Here is a 20,058-nt window from a genome sequence, read left to right on the forward strand (position 1 = left end):
GTCTGAATAATGACAGTGGGTTGGTCTGGCAATTAGTAGTAATTAGTGGCTGCGGGGAGAGGAAGATAAGTGGAGATGGGTTGGGGAAATTAAGATTGGTCAGTTATTTTAAGGCCTTAAATAAAAAATTAAATCAAGTAGTACACACAGCTATATGATACAATTTGGTTTCTTATAAACTAAGAGATGAGAAAGAATAAACTAAAGCAGTCAGAGTGCATGATCAATACTTTTGATGTAATGAGACAAATGGAAGGGGTGAATGCATAGGTCCCATACCTTCTGGGTAATGATTCTGTATAGGCTCATGAAAGCTCCAAAGAGACTGAAACCAAATACTTCGCCACAGTCATTGGGAGGGAATTCTAAAAGATGCATCTTAGGCTGAAAGTCTAATTCCAGCTGAATGGTTTGAAATGAAAAAAGGAATGAAGAGTAATATATGTTACATATACCTGAATACTAACTGAATGAAAATTGTTACATTACTGTTTTATTCTAAGGTTGGTAATGTAAGATACTGGGAAATATATTGTATGACTTTCTAGCTAGTTTTATACTTTGGTAGAATTCTCAAAAATAACTAATAATATTTAACTATACCTTTCCAGAATATACACACAGAAATAGTTACTTATGTGTGAATATGTACATAATAATATGAATATATCATATTAATTTTTACGTAAATTATATATTTTTCTACACCAAAAGGCGCCTTTGCTAATTAATTCAGCCTGTAAAACCATATGCACATTCATGTCAGAAGAAAGAGATGAAATTGTATTGATCTTGCCCATAGTTTCAGTCCTAGTAAAGCATCCAAAATACCTTTGTATATAGAATCTGACAGTTGAGAATTTAAGTCTAAGTTTGATGAATTGTTGGTATCATCTTCTAAAATAAACACATTACTAAAAAAAATTACTGCTTGAAGCCCCTGTATACTTAGGATCTTCCAGGAAATGTGGTAGTTATTAGCCTCATGCTAAATTCCACATTCTGAAATGATCAAAATATATACAGCATGAGATGTATATTATAACATATGGAGACAATGCATTTCTTACAAAATTCTGAATCACCCAAATGTTCTTTAGAAATAGAATGAAAGAAGAAAAAAGGCCTCCTACAGTGCCTAATATAACTGTGAAAACACAAAGCAGAGGAAATGTAAGGAAACAGAAAGAGACTGCTTCATTCCTTTCAAATAGAAACTGAATTGCTGAGGCAGTTCTCACCACCTTATTTATATATCAGAAGGCTCACAAATCATGACCTCATCCACCAGGAAGCAATGCATCACGACAAGTGCGACAGTACAACAATCCTGAAGAGGGAGGGGAGCAGTGCAGCAGAATGATAAAAATGCATCATCAAGTAGTAAAACCAAACAGTTTTATGGATAACTATCATATAAAACATCACGTGGAAATCTGAATGAGGTGTCGAAAGCAACTGTGTAGAAAAAAAGAAAGGAAGCAGCAACAAAAATATGCTTTTAACAAAGGACATATATGGTGAACTAAAGGTTGTAATTTTTTATACATTTGTTTTTGTATTTTTGTATGTATATATTTATTTTTGTGCTGGTCGTGTACACAGGGCCTGGGAACTGTCTCTGAGCTTTCTGTTTCAAGAGTAGCACTCCACCACTTAAGCCACAGCTTCATGTCTGGATTTATAGTGGCTAACTGAAGGTAAGAGTTTCATGGACTTTCTTGTCCAGGCTGGCTTCAAACGGTGATCTTCAGATCTCAGCCTCCTAAGTACCTAAGATTATAGGCATGTGCCAACCTGCACCTGGCTAAGGTTGTAAATATTTAAGTACCACAGAGTTAATATGGGGATAACCAACTTCCTCAGTAAGGTTTCCTTTCACTACCACATTTGAAGCAAGCAACTATCTTCCTATACTCCCTGTCAAATATAACAAATAGACAAACAAAACTTATGGTCCAATAAGCAAACTTAAATGTTACATTCTCATTAAAAGATACTACACATGGAATCAATTCTTGAGATGGCCCCTCAATAATATGGACTCTGGTTTACTTTAGTACGTATTTATTTTGCACCAATTATTTTAAAGAACCACATTCTTGTGTTGAAGTGTTAAATCATTTAACTCTACGTCACAAAATATCTTTCCTTAAGGTTATAATATCTGTGACTTTAAGAGAGAAAACCCCAGGGGCTGGGGATATAGCCTAGTGGCAAGAGTGCCTGCCTCGGATACACGAGGCCCTAGGTTCGATTCCCCAGCACCACATATACAGAAAAAAAACGGCCAGAAGCGGCGCTGTGGCTCAAGTGGCAGAGTGCTAGCCTTGAGCGGGAAGAAGCCAGGGACAGTGCTCAGGCCCTGAGTCCAAGGCCCAGGACTAGCCAAAAAAAAAAAAAAAAGAGAGAGAGAGAGAGAAAACCCCCACACATTTTCTTCTAAAAATGAGAGTAAGACTGAAGGAAGACAGTCTGGAATGCCAGCCTTTCCCCTCCAGGCTAATTTCTACCAACAAGAAAAGGGGTACCTTTGTGGGTTTCATCTATTGTCATGGTTACTCAAGAGAGGATTACTAAAGAGTTCAGGTTGTATGTACTGTGGGGGTAGAGCTTGCTTACATTTAAACCTGAATGTGACTATAGTCCCTCTGTAAAGTTTGGTCTCAATTTCCCTTCAAAATATGATCAAAACAAAGCTGTACTGACTGTAACTGAAGAAAAAGAGATGCAAAGAATACTATAACAAGATCTAACAACATAATGGATTCTGGTTACAACGGACAGAGCTTTGACTCAGAACCAGTTGCCTCAAACAAATAAAGCATCTTTAAAAACACTGGGGAAGACACAAGGGAAGCAGTTTTATACGCAATACTGAAGTTCAGTAGAACGAGGTCAGTTAAGCACTCTGTCCTGAGACATACACCTTTCATTTTCAATTGTTTCCAAATAAAAAGGGAGAAATCTCCTTTTCAAGTTGGATTGTTTAAATGCACCTACAGCTACTCCTGTCTAGCAAAGGCTAGGCAAGCTATCCCTGCTGATGCATTTCAAAAAAGGTTCAATTGGTAAAAGAAAGCAAGTGCAAAGGGTTTTTGACAAAAGAGGACTAGAGGGAACACATTTTCCTTTCACAGAAATACTGTTCTATAAAATCAGACAAGGTAGCAAGCAACTCAACCAAGAATATGTACAATATTGGTAAGAGAAACAGGGTATTTTTGGCAAACTACAAACATTCAACTGCATCAAATTATTGGCTTAAAATTTGAGGTAAGGACCACATTATAAAATTAAGGAGCTAAATGGCCAAATAAAACATTTATGAGAACATTCACATTACAGTACAGCCTAGCCCAGTACTCTCTTCCAATGTACTCTCTTATTCCAGAGAACCACATATGTTTGCAAAGGACTTCCTGAACTCTGTTCCATCCTCAAAAGGTCTACGCTGAAATTTTAGGCCTTCCAGTGTCTACCCTATTTAGTAATATTTTAAATAATTCCTGGAAAACCTTTTCCAGGGCCCAGAAAAGGGAAAAGATTAAATCAAATTTAGGAACTGTGAAATATCTACTCTGATCACAATCACAAAAAGAGGAGTACCTTTAAAAAACAATGTATGTTTAAAGTATATTGGAGCACTGGTTAATAAAAATGGTATTTGATTAATGTGTTTTGGTATTATGCCATCCATAGTTAATTCCACATTTAAAAGGGTAATTATTTTTTATTTAAAAATGAATCATGCCATCATGTTCTCAATTATGAAATAGCATATAAAGCCTGCAATTGAGATGATAGATATTCTAAGTCTCAGTTTTAATACTTATCTAAATATGGCATAACTGCTTTTTTAAACAGAAACTTTTTGCCCATTTCCTCCCAGGAAGTAGTCAAGATAGGTCATAGTTTATAGATTGTCCCTGTGTGAAGGGTATTACTGTTGTGAAGGGTGTTACTGAGAACGTACTATTTAAAAAGAAGGCATAGATGGGTGCTGGTGCCTCACACCTGTAAGCTTAGCTACTCAGGAGATGGAGATCTGAGGACTGCAGTTCGAAGCCAGCAAATTGTGTGAGACTGTTATCTGTACTGAAGCACCAGAAAACTGGAAGAGGTGGTATGGTACAAAGTAGTAGAGCGCTAGCCTTGAGTTAAAAAATTTTCAAGGACAGAGCTCAAGCCCTGAGTTCAAGCTCTACAATAGAAGAAGCAGAAAAAGAAAGAAAAAGAAGAACAAGAGGAGGAAGAGGAGGGGGAGGAAGAGGAGGAGGAGGAGGAGGAGGAGGAGGAGGAGGAGGAGGAGGAGGAAGACACATGCATATGTCTGTGTGTGTGTGTGTGTGTGTGTGTGTGTGTGTGTGTGTGTGTGTGTGTGTGTGTGTTGGGATTGGTGCTTTAACTCTGGGCTTGGGCTCTGTCCCTTAGCTTATATGTTTAAGGCTGGTGCTCTATCATTTGAACCACATCTTTTTGGTGGTTAACTGGAGATAAGCATCTCATGGGCTTTCTTGCCTTAGCTAGCTTTGAACCATAATTGTTGGATCTCAGCTTCTTCATTAGCTATGATCACAGGTGTGAGTCACTGGTGCCCGGTGAGCATACAAGTTTTAAACACAGATGTATATAAAACATTTGATGATGTATGTCTTTTATATGTTAAATTCTATGCACAGTCCTTTGTGAATGTACACATGCATGCATTCACGTGTGGGCTTACATACTTTAAGAGCTATTATTTCTTACAGAAGAGACACACACAGAGCGGCAGAAAGTCTGATGGTTAATAACCCCTTAAGTAGGTTAATAGTCCTGAGGTATAAGATAACAATACTATGATTAGGGCGTGTCATTCCTGCTCAGTACACTGTGGGCACTCAATAAATACTTGTAGAATTAAATTTTAAAAATCACTGAGAAGTTTTCATCCATAATAATCCTTTTGTACATTTAAAGTAACCATTGATTTTGTCCTGATTCTGAAGCAGTCCAGGGACTCAAAGATTTGATGTGGGTGGAACTAATAGAATTTTCAAAAAAATGTTATTATAGCCTCAATTGTGTTGAGTGCCATTTGTTGGTTCTGTGACTCTGGTAGGTGGGTGTAATTACAGCCATGAATCCAAATGCATTTGACTGAGAACAGAGTCAAATTAACTGCCATGTTGGTATATAACAGCTGTTATTCATTTGATGCTTTTTTGATAGTAAGAATTAGAATATGGAAAGCAAGCATGTTTTTTAATAAATGCTTAGGTGACCTACAATGTGTTTTGATCATTTCTTATAAATTAAATTTTATTGTTTTCATCCACCTACTCCAATATTTTCATGGATTTCTCCCCAGTAAAGTTGTATAGGCAGATACTTTACAGAAAAGCCAAATATGTAATTTTCAGTATAACTTATCTTCTACATAGGACTGATAAAAGCTATCTAAATGTTCAGCACACAGCAGAGAGCTCATAGAGATCTTCAAAGCTGAGTTTCTGCATTTAGACTGTAAGAAATCTTAATGAGACCTAAGCAAATTACCTATCTTGTTTCACGTATTTATTTTTGTCTTCCCATTAAAAAGAATATTTTTAGTAGATGTAGAATGTTGTTTTATTGCTAAGGCAGATAGAATGAGAGTTTAGCACTTGCTTCCAGGGAACTGATGCCAAAAATGTAATTATTTTACATAAGAGATCAGAAATAATATCACTAGTGATAAGGGGCTCAAATAGGCTATAGAAAAAAATAACTAGAACCTACAACTAATCTAGAGTATATTCTGGGAATAGTACAGATTAGGTGAACTCTTCTGACCAATACATACTGACCACTGATACATTGAATAATAGCCCACAGATTGGAAGATCTTAATGATCTACCAGTAAACACATATGGAGTGATGGCTATGCATACAATAATCTATGTCAGCACAAATATGGTTCACATTGTCACCTATGTAATTTTGTGTATGTGTGTATGTATGTATTTGTGTGTATGTATATAAGTATATGAGCTAGATACCATTCCCTTCCCTGCCTTGTAGGTAAAGAGGCTAAGGATCAGAGAGATTAATTGAATTGTTCAAGGAGCTTCTGCAACAGGGTAGAGTTGGAATTTGAAATCAATCTTGTCTGGTTCCAATGGAAAAAAGACAGAATCCATTTCAGTTGCATGCTGCACCAATGAAAGTAATGTCTATGTAGGTTGCAACTTCCTATTTGATGTTTGCTACAACGGGACCTCATCTTTGTACCTAAACATATTAGCCCTGAGTTTAAACTTAGAAATTCGAGAATTATTTATTGAATGAATGATAGCATTGATATTGAATTGATATTGAATGAATGATGGCATAATTGCTGCCTTAAAGTAGGCCCAATGACGTTTTGTTACAATAACACAGTAGCAGAGCAGGGAGAGGAGGCTTACACCTTCAATCTCAGCTGTTCAGAAGATGGAGGTCAAGAGGACTGCAGTTCAAGGCCACTCCAGGCAAAAATGCAAGGCCCTAATGGAAAAATAACTATAGAATAAAGGGCTGCTGGTGTGGTTCAAACGGTAGTATGCCTCCCTAGAAAGCATACTGTAGTATAGCCCAAGGAATAATTATTATTACTTTTATATTAAAATTATAATGACAGTCAAACATGCATACTAAACATATAGATTTGGTACAAGCTTCATATGATCAACAAATATTCATTGTACTGAACTCTCATTTGAGAAAAACCTCAAATCCATATCAAAGAAACATACCTACAGAACATGGAATAAAGCTCTGATTTTGAATAAACATACTTTTCTTGAAACATTGGATAATATAAAAATCAAGGTGATTTAAATAATGAGTACCCACTTCCTTATGTATGAAACTATAACCCCTCGGTACATCACTTTCACAATAAACTAATTAAAGTAAATAAACAAAGAGTACCAGCCAAATCTTTTGTTGTTGTTTTCATAGACAAGATATTGTTAGGTCAGTGATTTCTCTCTTAGGGCCACCAAGTATACAGACTCATTTAACTTTGCATTAGTATCAATGAACTATTCATTCACATTTATAACATATGCAGGAATTGCTGGGTGCTAGTGGCTTACCCCTGCCATCTTAGTTAATCACGAGGCTGAGTTATGAGATCGCTGTTCAAAGCCACCCTGTGTTGGAAAGTTTATGAGTCTTTTTAATTAACTGCCAGAAAACCAGAAGTGAAGTTGTGGTTCAAAGTGGTAGAGCAGTAGCCTTGAGTGAAAGAGCTCAGGGACAGCGCCCAGTCTCTTAGTTCAAGCCCCACAACTGACCAAAAACAAAACAAAAGCTGGGGGGCTGGGGATATAGCCTAGTGGCAAGAGTGCCTGCCTCGGATACACGAGGCCCTAGGTTCGATTCCCCAGCACCACATATACAGAAAACGGCCAGAAGCGGCGCTGTGGCTCAAGTGGCAGAGTGCTAGCCTTGAGCGGGAAGAAGCCAGGGACAGTGCTCAGGCCCTGAGTCCAAGGCCCAGGACTGGCCAAAAAAAAAAACACAAAAACAAAAACAAAAACAAAAAAACAAAAGCTGGAATGATGGATATATGATCTTAGTAATTTATATTATCAGAGGTGATTAAATACTATTTGGATCAATTCTATTATCCATGGGGGTTTTGTCCATAAAATTTGGTTACTTATAAATTATTGCCTGGGGTATGACTCCTCAGATTAAAATGATGGAATGTGAGATAAGTTTACTTACAAGATGTAATTGCTTTAAATCTTGGAAGACAAAGAAAACCAACATTGCTATCAATTACTACTGATGGAATGTAAATACTAAGGTTTATTTGTCAAAATGTGCTAATCCCTCTGTGAAGACTAATTTATTGACAGGATGACTAAAGTGGCTTATTCTTTGTCGACATCCTATAAATAAATAGGCAATACTAATTTCCATCCAATCTTTATAAAGAGGAGCGAAATTGCTCCTCATTAAATAACATTTGCATAAGAACCACATTTGTAGTTGGTAATTCCAAAACACCCATTCTATAAAATCTTTCCTATTGCCTCCTCTTACTTCATGCAATTATTTTGCTGACTTCTATACTTATGAAATATTTATTTGAAAATATTTGATAAGCTTTTTTTACACATAGAATCAATTAATCTTTTCTAGTAGCTCCTAAATTATTTTTCATTATATCACTATACTTAAAGGTTGGAGAACATAGGTCATATTTGCATAGTATATATGCTGTGTGCATATATACTAGAGTACATTTATTGATTTAGCATAATTTTTGCTACAATTAAATTAGCTTCCTCCATTTGACATTCAAATGCATAGTGTATTTCTATGCATGCTCTAATTATACTTATTTGTGAAATGGTGCAATAAATGTTATTTGAATGAATTAAATGCCTAACATGCCAAAAGACATCAATACATGGTTGGTTATTTGTAGATAAAACTACTGTTTTTTTTGTTTTGCCAGTCCTGGTGCTTGAACTCAGGGCCTGAGCACTGTCCCTGGCTTCTTTTTGCTCAAGGCTAGCACTCTGCCAACTTGAGCCACAGCGCCACTTCTGGCCTTTTCTATACATGTGGTGCTGAGGAATCAAAGCACTCTTGCCACTAGGCCAGATTGCCAGCCCCAAACTGCTGTTCTTGAAAAGGAAAAAACCTCTTGCCCCTTAGCAATTTGGTTCCTTGTAAATGGCACTGTCTCTTTTCATCCTTTCATAGCATTTTTCCTTTATCTTACCACCTTCTTAAACTGCCACTGGTTTAAAGTCTTTTCAAGAGAATCAGGCATGAGATAACTCCTTTCCTTCACCTTTTTCAGCTACATCCTCTTTACAGTCCCCTTTTCTTTCTTTTGCTTCTGCCTTGCTCCTCTTTACTCCAGAACAGGGTTCTGACAATCATTTGAGCTCTCCTTCCTCATCATGACAGAAACTCCCCAGTCTCAATTCCAGGGCATTTCTTAGTCTGGCTTCATTCTAGCTTTCCCAGGATTTTCCACATCAAACTGACCTCTAACAATGACAATGATGGAAAATTTGTACTGGACATTTATCCCATAAGAGACTGGCAGTTTGCCAAAAGGCATCATTATATAGTTGCTAAATAATCTAGGGTACAAATATTACAAGTCTTGGTATTTTCATCATTTACCTGAATTACCCCAAACAACAAAATACATATTGATATAATTCCATTTTATATGAAGACATCTCGTTAGGAAAAAATACAGCGCTTCTCAGATATCCAGTGGAACCAGAACTTGAAGAAATTCAGGCCCATCCTCTTAATGGATTCAATGTAGTTCCCAATGGGCTATTAGCAATCTACCTAAAGCCTGTTGCCTTCCATGCTGACAAGTACACTGCTGTTGTTAGCTATCCTTGCAAGTTCTTATTCAAATACCATTCATCATCCATCATTCAAAATCTAGCTTGACCATTATGTCCTATAACTATTTGGCTTTCTACATGAAACCTTAGGATAATTTTACACATCTAATTAGCTTCCTCTTTCACCGTTCTGCATAACAAATAATCTGTATTACATCCACTAAACAATTTACTCTTTGTTGGATCAGCTTTGTTTAGTTTCTCCAACAAAACTGGGGGGCCTATTTCTTGACCTAGTTCCAGATTCTTCCATGAGCCTCAATAGATTTCTTTCACCACCACTACCATCAAGTATATTACAAGTACTGAGTTATATACTGTATCCAATCCACTTAATTGACTCAAAAACTATAGTATAGTAGGTAAATGTCATTATCCTATATTACAGCTGAGGTAACTTACACATGAGGAGATAAAAGAAGAGAATAAGGTCCTACAGCTAAATGGCACAGCTAACACTAATCTTCACAGTTTTTTGAGACTGAGCCTCAGAGCACAAGCTGGCCTGGAACTCATCATCCTCATGCCTATCTCTGCTTAATACTTGGATAACAGGGGTGTGACATCTCACTTGACTCTACCCTTCTCATTTTGAAACACCATGCCAAACCAAAACCCTACCTATAATATACAGTTATTCCTGCTAACCAAGAAAACAGTTTACTCTGTATTAATGTGGCAGTAGCAATAGATTGTACAGCTGAACAAGATGTGCTGTTGTTTTGTTCACCTTGTAATAGTGCTGTCAATATCTATAATGACTTGCAGTGCTCAAGCCCCCAAGGAAGACGGTACTGCACTGTCAACATATATGTGCCAACAAAGTGAAATTAAGGTTTGTGCCCTGTCTCCTCACAGTGGTTTTTCACTTCACCTTATTCTCTTAGATCTCACAGTGTTTCATTTACAGCAAAAAAAGGATGATAAAATATATAATAAAAAAGGATTCTTTTAATGACATAACATCTTGACTTGACCATCAAAAACCCTCTGTACTTAGTATAGAGTGATAAAAAAATAAAAAGAATTAAGAGAAAAATTTAAAGAAAAGTGTGAATTTTCTGTCAAGAAGACAAGTATTTTATTGTCCCAAAATAAATGAGATTATTTTGCCTTTTCTCTACCTTAAAAATCAGAAATGCTTTCATACCTTTGTTCATATCGATGAGCTGTTTCTTTTTCTTCTGGCGCTCCACCTTTTCTTGTTCTGCTTTCTCTTTTGCGAGCTTTGCTCTCCTAATCTTCTCCTCCATTTCTTTTCTCTTATTGTTTTCTTTCATGGCTTCCTGCAGGTAATCAAAATTAAATAAAAAACAGTCTGTTACTTGTAAAAGTTCTTCTGTTTTAAAGCTAAATAAATATGCAGACCTGGAAAATTATCAAAGTGTCCTCAAAGTGCATGCATACACTTTGGAAAGATAAAATAATTAACCTTAAAACACCTATTCCAGAAAAGATAAACTGTCTTCAATTATCATCATGTCACCTACCAGAAAATTAGGGACAGATTTAACAATAAAATTATTTTCTCTATTGTTGAATCTTGAAAGATTCCATGTGTAAGAAAAACACTTAAACTGGCTTAATAGTTTTTCTGTTATCTGTATACTGGAGGTTTTAAAAACAGTACCTCATTTGTGAAAAGAAATGAGTTACATACTTAAAGTGCTTAGAACAGTTTAATATATTCTAATCAGGAACTTTTAGTCTGAGATGATGGTTATAGCATTGCGATGTTGGTGGTAATGATTACATCTAATGATGCAGGACAATCAGCAGTGTCATCACAGAAAAGAAATAGCTGCAAGTTTTGTGGCTTTTTCTGGGCCTAAGTTTTGGAAATGTTAAAGCAAATGTCAAGCTATTGTCTGTTTTATTTTGGCTAGATTATTTGTAGAACGCTAGTAAATGAATATATCCTAGTAGACTGTAGTAAGGGAAAGTTGAAATGATCACTAGGAATAATAAGATGAGCGTCTCTTCAGTTCAGAAAAGTCACTAATTTAGAGAAAAATTAAACATAAGTTCCTTCCATTACGTTGCTCTGGACTTTGCCCCTATGATTGTTGATTAAGTAGACTTCATTTCATAGACAAACTATTTCCCCCAAATTACTTTGTTCTAGAAACTCTAGGAAGAAAAATAATCATTAACAAGAATGTACACAAAAGGTTTTAGCTGAAAGGAATACATTTTTTCTTTACATGGAAAACGACATAGTTTTGAAAATTGCTCTACAAATATTTCCAAAAACCTCCTGACTTGCAAACTTTGAATAATTTTATCTTCATTCATTGGTACCTCCCCCTTCTATTGCATCAGTCAAAGTCTATGAACTCACAATTATCTGACTGTAGACAAACTGAAAAGACTACCATTTAAAATTAAGTGGAATACTAGAGCCATAATTTTGGAATAGTTTCTCAATCTCAGCACTACTGTCATCTTGGACCAGATCATTCTTTATTATGGTGCTTTCCTATGCATTATTGGATGTTTGGCAGCATCTTTAACCTCTTCACATTAGATACTAGTCATATATCTTCCAGTGTGACAACTAGGACGTTCTCTAGAGACTGGCAAATGTCACCTGTAGAGCAAAACTGCTTCAGATTGAAAACTACTAACTTTAGGAGTTTCAGAAAGAGAACAGATTCTCAAAAATTACAAAGTGCCCACACTGACAAATCAAGTTTTCTTATACAGATGTGAAAGCTGAGTTTTAAATGAGTTTAATTTGTCTAATGAACAAAAAATGAATGGCACACAGGTACATAGTAAAACACTATGAAATCTTAAAATTATGCTAAGTAAAAGATGCCAGATTCAGATGGTCAAATACTCTGTGGTGCCACTTATATGTAATGTGTAGAATAGAAAAATCTATCTCCAAAAGTAGGTGAGGAGCTGTGAATGCAGGAGGGAAAAATGAAAAATAATGCTAATAAACATGGGCATTAACATGGTTGTCTGTAACTCCTGCTCTCAGAAGGTTGAGAGAGGAGTTGACTTTTCTAGAGAAAAATCTGGACCACATAGAAAGACCCTGTCTCAAAAATAATTATACCAGGCTGGGAATATGGCCTAGTGGCAAGAGTGCTTGCCTCACATACATGAAGCCCTAGGTTCGATTCCCTAGCACCACATATATAGAAAATGGCCAGAAGTGGCACTGTGGTTCAAGTGGCAGATTGTTAGCCTTGAGCAAAAAAAGAAGCCAAGGGCAGTGCTCAGGCCCTGAGTCCAAGCCCAGGCTGGCAAAATAAATAAATAAATAAAATAATATATATATACATACATATACATACATACATACATATATATATTTATATATATACCAAAAAGGAGGATTTTATGATACAAAATTATAGCTCAATAAAAATAAAACTTCAAAAGGTAGATGTTTGCAGAAAGGCAGTATTGAAACTGAACTTTTAACTTGGGGGTAAAATAGACAATGAAATCGCATCAAATATTAGGGTAGTGTTAATAAGAATCTCTAAGATCTTAAAAATTTTAGGTTATCTCTAAGTAGTTGTATGAAAGTTTTCAATTCAACATCAGTTCATAATTATAATGTGTTTTGACCAATATTACCCTTTGCTTAGGCAAAAACCTTAGGATCTTTAATCAGTAAAATGAGAAGAGCAATGGAAGAAAAAAAAAAATGGGGACTTAAGCCTATGAATGATACTGGTGGAAATTATGATGCACTAAATAGTAAATAAGATCTCTGTGGATTCTCCTGTTATCAAATAAAAGATTCAGTAAGTTGCATTTATCTTTCCTCCAATGGCATTATTTAATATACATTTCATCTTCTCAGTTTCCATGCATGCAACTTCCTAAATCCTGGGAATATGCAAAGCGACAGTCATTTTGGATGCTGATGAGTTGACACGTGGCTGCTAGGCACTAAATAGCTAGTGTTAGGAAAAACAAAAACAGGATTAAAGAGTTGGGACTTTCAATGTCCACTCTCAGTCTCCAGGGATTAGGAAAGAAGTGGGGTTGAGAATGTGGCTTAGCCATACAGTGCTTGCCTAGCACGAATGAGGCTCTGAGTTTGATTCCTCAGCACCACATAAACAGAAAAAAGCCAGAAGTGGAACTGTGGCTCAAGAGGTGGAGTGCTAGCCTTGAGCAAAAAGAAGCCAGGGAGAGTGCTCAGGCTCTGAGTCCAAGCCCCAGGAGTGGCAAGAAAGAAAAGAAAAGAAAAGAAGAGACGAGAAGAGACGAGAAGAGAAGAGAAGAGAAGAGAAGAGAAGAGAAGAGAAGAGAAGAGAAGAGAAGAGAAGAGAAGAGAAGAGAAAAGAGAGAGAGAAAGAAAGAAAGAAAGAAAGAAAGAAAGAAAGAAAGAAAGAAAGAAGGAAGAAAGAAAGAGAAGAAAGAAAAAGAAAGAGGGAAAGAAAGGAAGGAAGGAAGGGAGAAAGAGAGAAAGAAAGAAAGAAAGAAAGAAAGAAAGAAAGAAAGAAAAAGAAAGAAAGAAAGGAAGGAAGGAAGGAAGGAAGGAAGAAAGAAAAAGAAAGGAAGGAAGGAAGGAAGGGATAGGAAAGGAGCTGAAGGTTAAATTGGTCATCAATGGCCATTGGTTGAGTCAGTCATAAAAAGCTTCATTAAAACTCCAAAAGAAGAGGCTGGCAAGCTCCTGGACATGTGGGGGCTTGCAGAAAGCTGACCAAGGACATAATCCTATGCTGGCAGGGAGAAGCACTCTTTGAACCACTCAAAATCTCATCCTTCATCAAGTTATTTATTTGTATCAAAGTGTGATTTAAAACAAAGTGGTACACATATTTCCCAGAGTAATTTCAACAACACTAGAAAATTAATAGAACCTAATTAATACAACACAACCTAACAAATAGAACCTAATTAGTAGAAGAGTCCATTGACACATTAAAACAAAGAAACTTGGGTCTGGCATCTGAACAAGGGCAAGGCCATATTGGGGACCGAGTACTCAACCTTGAGGATCTGATACTATCTCCAAGTGGATAGTGTCAAAGGTGATTAGCTTTGAAGATACCCAGTTGGGGTCTCCTGCTCTAGAATCCCCTATAAGCAGGAAGAAATCACTATACCTAATTGGAAATTGCTTTGCTCTCAAAATTCCATGTGGTTCCCCTCTCTACCCAATCTTCTTATGTATCTAAAGATGGAATATGAAGAATTAACTCCTTCCTTATTCCCTCAGGTCAAGCACAGTACCAGGTGCAATTTCATGTGCCAGACCACAACCAGGTACTTCTGACCTTGGCTTAGCTGAAAATCCCCTTACACCAGGCAGAACATTTCACTCAGAGCCTGGCCAAGGACACAGCTGTTGGCCCACAAGAGACCATAGTCCATTTTCTCTTTTCTGCTTCCTTGTTAAGACTCATATCAATCTGGCCCCAAATCCAGTCCCTTGCACAACCTCCGAATACATGGGAAACACTGTACCTCTTGCTGGAAATAAACAGTCCTTGCTTGTTGAGAATGAAGTCCGTTCTATTCCTATTCCTTTCTCCAACATTTTCCTTGACAACAGTACCCCTTGAGGTCACAGAAGTCTTTAGTCTTGATTGTTGTGGTGTGAGAGTAGAAAAAAAAGATATATAATCCTATAGTTTTACTACATGTGCCCTTGTTCTGATGACATTTTTTTCTTTCATGATGTTTTAAAGGCATAACATCACATCTTTAAGACAAAGGGAGAAGAAATCTATCAAGTAGATAATATTTCATTTCATTTTATTTTATAGACAATGAAATTCAGGTCTAGGTAGGTTATGTGACATGTCCAAACCTAGATCCTTAGGTACTAGAACAACCTAGAGTTGTTAGCATCCACATCAATGTTCACATGCATTTGCATGATTCCAGGTAAATTGTGTGATGTTGCATTGAAAGTGAATTTCTGATAAACTGAATAATTCTATGAGTATAAATATTCCCCTTCCATTATTTGGGGATATACATATTTTTAAAAATCATATAACTTACATATTGATAATAAAGTATTCATATTTATCTAAAATTCAACATAAAGTGGTCCTCGAATATTGTTATTCAAAAAATCTGCTAATCTTCAGGAGTGTATTATTAATCTTCTCTAAGTATCTTGATAGAATAAGACATATAATGAAGATAGTACACGTAATTACCTAAAAAAAGTCCAAACCTGGGCTGGGGATATAGCCTAGTGGCAAGAGTGCCTGCCTCAGTATACCCGAGGCCCTAGGTTCGATTCCCCAGCACCACATATACAGAAAACAGCCAGAAGCGGCGCTGTGGCTCAAGTGGCAGAGTGCTAGCCTTGAGCGGGAAGAAGCCAGGGACAGTGCTCAGGCCCTGAGTCCAAGGCCCAGGACTGGCCAAAAAAAAAAAAAAAGTCCAAACCTAATTCATGCTTTAAGAATGGAATTGATACTAGTTATTGATAGGTACTATGCTGCCTATGGACTAGAATCATAATATTTTTGTGACCTTTTCCATGTATTCCTTTTAAATTTATTTTAAAAATACATAATAAAATTTTAAAACTCAAATTTATGTAAAATCAAGACTAATACCATTGGGCCAGAAGAAAATAAAGCAAAAGCTAATATGAAAGGATCTGTAATGGAGAAATCGGGCAAATATAAATAGGTTGCATTTCTGCTTGAAAAGGAGGCTTCCATGGAGCTCTGCTGAAACAACATAAATGAAGATCTAACACAGAATGAAAGCGACCAAATAATAGGTTCAGCAGTTTCCACCTTCAGTGATCAGGAATAGAATTAACTGCAAACAATCACAAAATTTGTAATGGCATGCATAAGCCTCAAGAGGCCAAAACAAAAGAAGAAAATATATTTTGTGGTTTGACATTAATGAAAGTAAATGAAAATATCTACAAAGGCTTGTTGTTTTTAAGCAACACAGACTGTTGAGTAAGAAGCTTGTCTTGATGTTACTCACTGTGTTCTTATGAAATATAATAAAATAAAAAAGAAAGAACTGATGATGAAAAGAAATCAGATTCCCTTTTCTACTGTCTGGTTTGGCTTTAGGGTTGAGAAACATATGCTTGTTTAATACTATGTCCTTATGAAAAAAACATAATAAAGCTAGACAAGGGCTAGGGATATAGCTCAGTGGTAAAGTGCCTTCCTAACATGTGCAATGCCCTGGGATCAATCCCCAGCACACACACTGCCCTCCCCAGCTACTGCACAGAACAAGGAAGAGAAATATAAGTACTTTTTTCCCCAGTGCCATGAATATAATTCAGGGCCTCATGGTTACTCTATAACTTAAGCTACAACCAGGCCTTTTGATTTCTGATTGTATTTCATATAGGGTTTCCTGTTTTTTTTTTTTTTCCCTAAACCCTTATCACATAGAGATATTGCCATGCCTGCCTCTCCCAAGTAGCTGACATTGCATGCAGGCATCACCAAATCACTTTTTTTTTTTTTTTGGCCAGTCCTGGGCCTTGGACTCAGGGCCTGAGCACTGTCCCTGGCTTCTCAAGGCTAGCACTCTGCCACTTGAGCCACAGCGCCGCTTCTGGCCGTTTTCTGTATATGTGGTGCTGGGGAATGGAACCTAGGGCCTCGTGTATCCGAGGCAGGCACTCTTGCCACTAGGCTATATCCCCAGCCCACCAAATCACTTTTTGATTATCTATCCATCTTATAGGACTGTCCCTTAACCTTGATACACCTATCTCCACCACTCAAATAAGAGGAAATAGAAATCTTAACTATGCTTCATATCAACAATCTTTACTTTTACTAAAATGAAAGGAAAGAAATTTGAAGACATTAAAAAATCAAGAAAGCTGATAAGGAGAGAGCTCTTTGTAAGGATGAGATGTATTCTTATCATCCTAATTTTTTACGAAACTGTAACCCAAGAAATAAAAGACCAAAACAATAGGAACAAATTTAAAGGTTAAGTTATAACTTTTAAATAATTTATTATGATTAGCAATATGTTACTACTTGTTCAATAATATTTATGACTCACTTAGATAGACATTTTAAAATTTTAACTTATGACTCAGGCATCAATCACTGTTAGTTCTCAGAGTTGGAAATTCCAAAGCATTTGTGCAGGAATGCACTCTGCTAAAAGGATGCTAATTGAAAAAGTGTTTTGATAGAAATCTCATACAAGATAAGAATCTGTTTACAGAAAAAGGCCCAGTTTTATTGGCATATCTATTTTTCAAGAGTCAGCAAAAAGTACAAAAAGAACAAAATATTACAGAAAATGTGTCTAAGATTTACTACAAAATATTCATCAATCTAATTTTAAATCTCACTGAAATTTCTATTGCCTAGTTGAAACATATGAAGAAATTAAAAAATCCTATTTCCCTTGCTGTGCATAGTTAACAAATGAGACCTATGGATAAAAAGTGTTAAATGCAAAAAATCCCTCATATCAATGCTAACTCTCATTCCAATAAAGCTTTAGGAAACAGATAAAACTAGTTCAAATATCTTTAAGCAGCTCAGATGCTAGTATTGTTTTGTCTGGCTTGTAGGATTTAAGGATCTTTCAACTTTGTACTATTTTTCTTGTCTTTGTGCTTGTACTGGGTGCTTATGCTGGGGCTTAACTCAGGGGCTAGACACTATTCCTTAGCTTTTTCTTCCAAGGCTGGAATTTTACTACTTGCCACACATCTCTACTTTACTGTTTTACTGTTGAATTGGAAATAAGAATCTCTTGGACTTTCCTGTTTGGACTGACTTCAAACCTTCATATTCAGATCTCAACCTCTTGAGTAGCTAGGATTATACACATGAGCCACTGTCATCTAGTGTGTTATCTGAAAGGAAAAGAATCACCATTATCACCATCATCCCAACAAACATTCCTTATTTTAACCATCTCCAGTGGCTTACTTACAGCTTCAGTCAGTGATAATCTGATTGCACAAGCTCTTGGCAAATACCGTAACCTCACTGAAGGCATATTTTAGAGACAGAAAATAGGAATAATTAGGAGGAGGCTTCCAAAAGGCAGAGAAATCTGATTTCAAACTAAAGCTCAATCACTTACTCTAGAAATTGTGTGACCTTAAACAAGATTCTTATCTTATCTTATCTTTCTGAGCTTTAGTTGCCAAAGTGTAGAATGGAGATACCACTATTTACCACAATGATACCACTACCATTGAATTGTTCAACTACTTAGAAAATTAATTTTGAAAAGGGATTATGCTTATAAACACAAGAAATGCCTCCATCATTGTAACTGTAATTATGAGAGGAACATACGAAATTTTGAATGGTAAGAATTTGCTCGATGATAGACAACTGACTACCGTGTCTGTGTGTATGTGTGTGTGTGTGTTTCTGTGTGTGTGAGAGAGAGAGAGGGAGCGAGAGAGAGAGAAAGAGAGAGAGAGAGAGAAAGAGAGAGAGAATGAATACTGGAGCTTCAACTCAGGGCCTGGCTGCTATCCCTTAGCTTTGCAATTCAAGGTTAGTACTCTACCACGTCTACTCTCAGCTTTTTGCTGGCTTTGAACCACAATCCTCAGATATCAGTTTGTTGAGTAACTAGGTGATAGGTGTGAGCCCAGAAAATCAGGTCAAACTACTCTAGGATTTACAAAACTTCCTTATGCTTTTCCCTGTCTTCACCAATAGGGGATTATTTGCCCTGTTGGAAAACATTCACTAATTAATTTCAAAGAAGATAAGGCAAATGGTAGAAACTTTTTGCTTGTTGGTAGGGTTCTGATTTCTTTTTAGTCATAATGAAGAGGCAAAGTGGGTAGAGTTGCAAAATTTGTCTACATTATTAAACAATGGTTATAATTAGCAGTGTTCTTGCCTTGTCTGAAAGGTGTTCTGAGCACCACAATGAAAAGGAAAGGCAGTTTATTTGTGGTCATTGTTTTAGGTAATTTTTTGTTGTCACAATGACACAATGTTACTACTCAAAGAAGTAATTACTTATTTTGGCTCAGTTTCAGAGTGGTGGAACAGAACAGCATGCATCATGGCAACCAGGAGGCAGAGGGGGAACTGACTGTACTAATGGGCTTTCCTTGATTCACCATTTATTCTTTTCAGTCTCCCAGCCTATGGGATAGTGCTACTGACAATGAGGGCAGGTCTTCAACATTAATCAATCCTCTATGGAAACACCCTTATAGTCATGCTTTTCTAATTCCGTAGGTGTTTTTGTATCAAATCAGACTGACAATCAAGATTAACCATCACAACAAATTCCTATTATTTGTAATAAAAGAAGTGTTTTATTAAATGTCCCATATTTCCTTTTTACTGCTTCATATAGCTACCTCACCCTGTCTTTGCTTTAATTGATTTAGCTACTAGTGTTTTCTATATTTACCTATAAACAAGGATAAAAGAGTTGTTAAGAAAAACAGATCCTAAGGTATGTTACTACTAACAGATTTGTAAGTTGGATTGAGGTTTTTAGTTGTATAAATATTTGAAAATCTTACATTACACCAATAGAAAGAGCAAACCCAGACTCATACTTCCTTTTCTAGTTTACATTGTTTTGTTTTTTTATTTCTTGCCAGTCCTGGGACTTAATCTCTGGGCCCAGGTGCTATCCCTGGATAACATATGCTCAAGACTTACAACTCTATCACTTGAACCACAGCACCATTTTCAGATTTTTCTGTGATTAATT

At 36.4% G+C, this 20,058-nt stretch overlaps 1 protein-coding gene across 1 annotated transcript in view; it reads right to left on the minus strand.

The window, feature by feature from the left end:
- Positions 1 to 20,058, minus strand: part of Diaph2 (diaphanous related formin 2) — an 826,225-nt gene that overhangs the window by 222,854 nt on the left and 583,313 nt on the right. The window contains exon 27 of the mRNA XM_048336944.1: positions 10,553 to 10,688. Within this exon, the coding sequence (XP_048192901.1) occupies positions 10,553 to 10,688 (136 nt within the window). The remainder of the gene's footprint in view (positions 1 to 10,552; positions 10,689 to 20,058) is intronic.

The sequence above is a fragment of the Perognathus longimembris genome, chromosome 28 (genome assembly GCF_023159225.1).
Source record: "Perognathus longimembris pacificus isolate PPM17 chromosome 28, ASM2315922v1, whole genome shotgun sequence".
Lineage (NCBI taxonomy): Eukaryota > Metazoa > Chordata > Mammalia > Rodentia > Heteromyidae > Perognathus > Perognathus longimembris.